Source organism: Eurypyga helias, unplaced genomic scaffold, assembly GCF_000690775.1.
Source record: "Eurypyga helias isolate BGI_N326 unplaced genomic scaffold, ASM69077v1 scaffold2977, whole genome shotgun sequence".
Lineage (NCBI taxonomy): Eukaryota > Metazoa > Chordata > Aves > Eurypygiformes > Eurypygidae > Eurypyga > Eurypyga helias.
Window position 1 is genome coordinate 3,422 of NW_010263509.1, and position 5,684 is coordinate 9,105.

General features: G+C 56.5%; 1 protein-coding gene across 1 annotated transcript in view; it reads left to right on the forward strand.

Moving 5' to 3' along the window:
- The window catches only part of CLN6 (ceroid-lipofuscinosis, neuronal 6, late infantile, variant), a 7,040-nt gene extending 2,671 nt beyond the window's left edge, over positions 1-4,369 (forward strand). Inside the window, exons 3-6 of the mRNA XM_010156051.1 lie at positions 506-694; positions 805-860; positions 2,790-2,912; positions 4,007-4,369. Of these exons, the coding sequence (XP_010154353.1) occupies positions 506-694; positions 805-860; positions 2,790-2,912; positions 4,007-4,295 (657 nt within the window). The 3' untranslated portion in view covers positions 4,296-4,369. The remainder of the gene's footprint in view (positions 1-505; positions 695-804; positions 861-2,789; positions 2,913-4,006) is intronic.
- The last annotated feature ends 1,315 nt before the right edge of the window (positions 4,370-5,684 follow it).

A 5,684-nucleotide genomic window follows, 5' to 3' on the forward strand; every position in this document is an offset into this window, starting at 1 on the left:
TGCAGAGCCGCGCAGCAGCCGAACCAGGGAGAGCAGTTGCCTTTTCGTTTCTCTTAAATTGGGTTTGACTCCATCTGGTGAAGAAATTGCCTTGAGTGCGGTAGCAGAAGTACCAGATCAGTGATTCCGTCTGGGCACTGACTCAGGACAAGGGTGCTGCTTTGCAGAAAGGTTTAACACGGGCAAAAGGTGTGGGTTTATTGTTGCAAACAGGGATAGAGTGTGTACTGAAGCCCAAGAGCCACGTAGGCTGGTGGAAACGTGTCTGAGGTGTTCAGGGAAAGCAGTTGCCATCGGGGAGGTTGGTTCGGGTGCGGTCGAACCGCTGGGGACAACTGTTTTCCCTGGCAGCGTGCTGGCCGTCGCAGGCAGCAGCTCACACCCCCTACGGCAGCACAACCTGCAGCTTTCTGCAAGCCCCTGCTCGCATTCAGATGACTTTTGAACTTGTCACGTGTCTCCTCTGCTACCTCCTCGCTTCTCAACGTCGTCTCTGTGTTTTCAGCTCATCGAAAGGTCCCCCAAGACCTTACCGAGATCAATGATCTACGTCAGCATCATCATGTTTGTCATGGGAGCCAGCATCCACTTGGTCGGAGACTCCGTAAACCACCGCCTGATTTTCAGTGGCTACCAGCACCATCTGTCTGTAAGAGAGAATCCCATCATCAAGAACCTGAAGCCGGAGACGCTGGTAAAGGGGCTGTGACAAGCACTTTAAAAAAAAAACAACTAATTGCTTGTTCTTATTTAATAGCACCCTGTTCCCTCTGCCCTTTTAAATCCCTTTCCGTTGCTCTGCAGATTGATTCCTTCGAGCTGCTGTACTACTACGATGAGTATTTGGGTCATTCGATGTGGTAAGCAATTTGCAGTCAATGCAGCGGCCTCAGAATGTAATACAGGGGAGGGCAGACCTGATCTGATCGTCGCTTAATGTGTTTAAAATAAAAGGCAGCTGATGAGGGCTGGCTGGGGACACTGTGCTCATAGCCAGTGTGCTTGCAGTGCAGCTCTCCCCTGGAAAATCGCCCCCTCCCCTTAGTTTTGCCTCTCTCTGAGTGATGTTCCCTGGACATGGCAGTTTTTTGACTGCTGTAGTGGACAGAGGAACGGCTCCTCTGTTCTCACCCCTTGGCCACCTTCCAGGGGATACCCAGGAGACCGGTTACCGCGCAGGTCTGAGGGCGCTGCGGACTCCTTGGCTGTCACCACCCACGCTTTTGCCCCTCTGGATATTGAGCCCTAAACAGCCCGCTCTCTCCAGACCTTTGCTCACGCCCCTCCTGGGCTGTGCAGCCGTTTAGTGACCCTCCAGCAAGGGAGGATTGCTCCTGTAGCCAGAGCGGTGCCACGCAGTGACGGACGCGTGACGGTGATCCGGGCCCTCAGTCAGCGAGTCCAGAGGAGGCCACGGAGATGCTCCGAGGGCTGGAGCCCCTCTGCCATGGGGACAGGCTGGGAGAGTTGGGCTTGTTCAGCCTGGAGAAGGGAAGCTCCGGGGAGACCTTATAGCACCTTCCAGTACCTGAAGGGGCTACAAGGGAGCTGGGGGGGACTTTTTACAAGGGCCTGTAGTGACAGGACAAGGGGTGACGGGTTTAAATTGAAAGTGGTGAGGTTTACATTAGATATCAGGAAGAAGTTCTTCATGGAGAGGGTGGGAGCACTGGGACAGGTTGCCCAGAGAAGCTGTGGATGTCCCATCCCTGGGAGTGTCCAAGGCCAGGCTGGATGAGGCTTGGAGCACCCTGGGCTATGGAAGGTGTCCCTGCCCATGGCAGGGGGGTTGGAACTAGATGATCTTTAAGGTCCCTTCCCACACAAACCAGTCTGTGATTCTATGAGGGTCCGATTTCAGCGCTGTCGCCCCAAGCTGACCCTGGAAACACTTGTTCCAGCTGGACGCCGTGCTTCCTGCAGCGCGGCTGCACTTGCTGACCCAGGAGCAGGGAATGCTGGCAGCGCCCGCTGGCTGCTGCAGGTCCCAGCAGCACCACATGCTGCAGACATGTCCCGTGTCTGGCTGCTCTGAAGAACCCAGAAAGGACAGTCTGGCCCTTTATCCGCTGCTAGATAATCCTGCGGTTGCTGAGAGCAGAGGGACAGCTCTCCCTCATCAGGCTCTCCTGGTTTATTTGCTGTTCTTGAGGGATATGAAGCAAGCAAATCCCGTTCTTTTACATTAAAAAGGGCTCTGTTAGGTTGTTGAAATCCCACTCCACATCCTACTTTCCCCTGGTTCAGCTTTTAATGCAGCACAGTGCTCCGAAACAGCTCTTGGAGCCTGGGAGTTGTCACTTGTCCAACAGAGCCCTCCCACGACACGTTTGCCTGGCTCAGCAAACCGGGGCTCGTCCTGCGAGAGCCCCACGAGCCCACCAGTCTCGTTACCTGCGGGAGCACTCGCTCCAGCCGGAGCGTCCGGTAGCCCTACAGCAGGCACTGCCAGCCCGTCGGCTGTCCTGCTGGCGCAGCGCTGAGCCCCCGCTGTGATGCTGGCAGGGAGGTGATGCCCTGAAAGCGCTGCGGTACCCGCAGACCTCACCCTGCACCCCACTCACCCGCTGCTTCACCCGCCCCTGCACCCGTGGCCGCAGCCGGCTGGGTGGCCTCTGCCTCCCACCGCAGGAATTTGGGGGTCAGGGTGGGGATTCTATGTAGGAATTACCTATGTAGGAATTACCTATGTAGGAATTACCTACGTAGGAATTACCTACGTGGTTTGGGTGGGGTTTAAACACTTCCCAGGGCCCTACCACCCATCGGTGTGCTGTTCCTGTTTGCAGGTACATCCCTTTTTTCCTGATACTCTTTATATATTTCACCGGCTGCTTCACCCCTGTTGAAGAGGAGAGCAGGATGCCCGTGGCTGCCTTGCTTCTGACAGGGCCCAGCAGCCTTTACTACTGGTAAGGGGCTCCTGTCCGCTCGGGGTGGGTGAGGGATGGAGGGGGGGAGCACCTCAGGCAGCCCTCTCCATCCCCCAGGGCAGAACACGCTGCAGCTGCTGCTCTGCAGGTCTGGAAAATCAAATCTGGTTGAAATTCACAGCCGCTTTACCCTCTGCAAGTTGGGAGGACATCAGGGTCGCTCATCGGTCCCTGCCCGGGGCGTTTCTTCAGCCGCGCTCTCAGGCACGTTTAGCACTGGCGCTCCAGCTTCCAGCCCCCATTAGACAGTTCCCCGACGATTTTGGGGTGGTCCCCCAGCGCATCCGCCTGGACTCGGGTTGCTGGTGGCAGCGGGGATGCCCTCACCGGTTGTCGAGGGGTTTGACGCAGAGCCCGGGCCACGTGCGTGACGCTGGGACGCTGCCGCCTCGGCTCGCCCTGCGCGTCCCCATAGCCTTTCCAGAGAGGTCAGAGTTACCTCCCGTTTTCATTCACCTCTTCTTCCCAAACCGTTTCCCTGATGGCAGCCAACAACTTCTTTCCTCTTCAGAGACGATGCTCTCTCCTGCCCGTGGCTGTGCCTCCTGCTGAGGGTGGTTTTATACAGTTAATTTGTGATACTCAAAATCATCAGGATGATTTGCTCAGTTCCCAGTTACCCCACTGTGCTTCCCTTGGATGTATCGGCGCGCGTGGGCTAGCGATCTAAGAGCCAGGAGCGCGATTCCTTCTTCCCCTTGCTAACGCCCGTTGAGGACTGGCCACTGCCAGACAGCAGTGGATTTTTGGGCTGAATGAGGACCATACCTGTGGGGCGGAGCCAGAGTGTGGCTTTGGTTCCGAAGCATCCGGCTCACAAACAGCCCAGCACCCTTCAGATCCCGTACCAGGCACGTGTTTCTTCCCTGTGTTCTCATAACGGAGCCCACAGCTCGGGTGTTGAAGGGGGAACGTGAAAACACCTCTCGGCTTCAAAGCTGGCAGGAGAAAGCGGCACAGCTTGGCCTGGATGCAGAGCCGGGAAGAGGGGGTGATGGTTCACCCAGGGAAAGGCTGGAAGCGCTGGGGGCTGCTCTCCCCGGGGGCACTCACGGGTGTTTTTTGCTTTCTAGGTATCTCGTGACAGAGGGTCAGATTTTCATCCTCTACATTTTCACGTTCTTTGCCATGATGGCTTTAGTGATGCACCAGAAACGCAAAGGACTCGTCCTGGACAGCAATGGGCTCTTTCTCTTCTACTCCTTCATCATAACGCTGGTCCTCATCGCTGTTTGGGTGGTTTGGCTGTGGAATGACAAAATTCTCAGGAAGAAGTACCCTGGCGTGATCTACATCCCTGAGCCATGGGCGTTTTACACCCTGCACATGAACAACCTCCATGCAGCAAAGGAAAGTTTCTAAGTTTTGATATTTTAGAGTGAGTCGAAGAAAAATATCTAGTTTTTCTAATGTAGAGGTATTTCAAATAAATTCCTGACCAACATTAGCCGCGAGACTTAGCGTCTGTTAATTAGACCCAGCTAGGGAGGGGGTGCTCGGACAAAAGGGAGGGATGGTCCTTGTGACTCGGTGCGCTAAGGGCAGGATCGGAGGCCATCCCGGCCTCCAACGGGAGCGGTTTGCCGGGAAGTCTTCCCTGGGCCTTGGCAGAGGGATTTATCTGCTCCTCCCACGCTGCTCCCAGCCAAGTAAACATGCTGGGAAGGGGCTGAGATGCTCCACCTTGGACCTGCTGCCGGAGGCTCTGCTCGGCCGTGCCTCCCCGGGAAGACCCCCGGGGTCCCGGCTGCCAGCACAGGGTGCAGGAAGGGCAGCAGAGCCAGAAAGGCCAATTCTTCAGGAACGCAGCCCAAAAAGAGCATCGGATGAAAGAGCGTGGGGTCTGCGCTGCCGGTGGCTTCTGCTCCCCCCTCACCCCTTCTCCAGCCTCAGGTGATGGAGCTGAGCTCCTGCAACTCCAGCTGTGTCCCTGCGATGGTTTAGGTCTGTAACATTTGTGTTGGAGCCCTGTGTGACCGAATCCACGTGGTAGAAGGAAAAAGTTACTCGTGAATATACGGAATAAAAATATCTGGGCAAAGCTGAGTGACTCAGTTGCTTCCTGAAGCAGCTCGTTTCCTTGGCGGGAGAACCTTTATCCCATGAGCTTTAAGGACCTGGAACATGTCATTGTAACAGGGCAGGGCCTACCCTGGGTCCCCATGACAGCGTCACGAGGGCCACTAAACCTTTTGTTCTCAGGTCTAGAGCTCAGCCACAGCCTAGCATCCGGCACCGCGCCGCGTGCTACCCTGCCCGCACGGCCACCGCGTTCCTGGGATGCTTCAGGCACCGGCGACCAGGGGCGGCCGCGCATCGCCCAGGAGCACCCAGCCGCGCTGCTGGCTCAGCTCTCCGCAGGGGATGGGATGGGATGCGTGTGCAATATTTGCTTTTCCATGGCTTGGATGTCGGCTGCGTGGCAGAACTTAGCGCTGGAAGGGAAGGGACCGGAAGACGTGACTGTTTGTCCGGACTAGCCCACAACAGCTGGAGGTCGCTGCCTCCCCCGCGCAGCCAGGTTTAAGCCCCAGAAGCTCGCTGCAGCCCTCCCTCTCCCTCGGCATCATTTCCTCGGCCTCCCCCTTCCGAGACCCAGCCAAGGGCTGCAACAAGCCTTGGCAGTTCCCGAGCAGAATAGCTAAATAAACACTAACAACAAAAACCTCGGAGGATGGGGGGCTTTTTACACCATCTCAACAAGCCCTTCTCCTCTCAGCCTGTCTACACTGTCCCACCGGGCACGTCTAA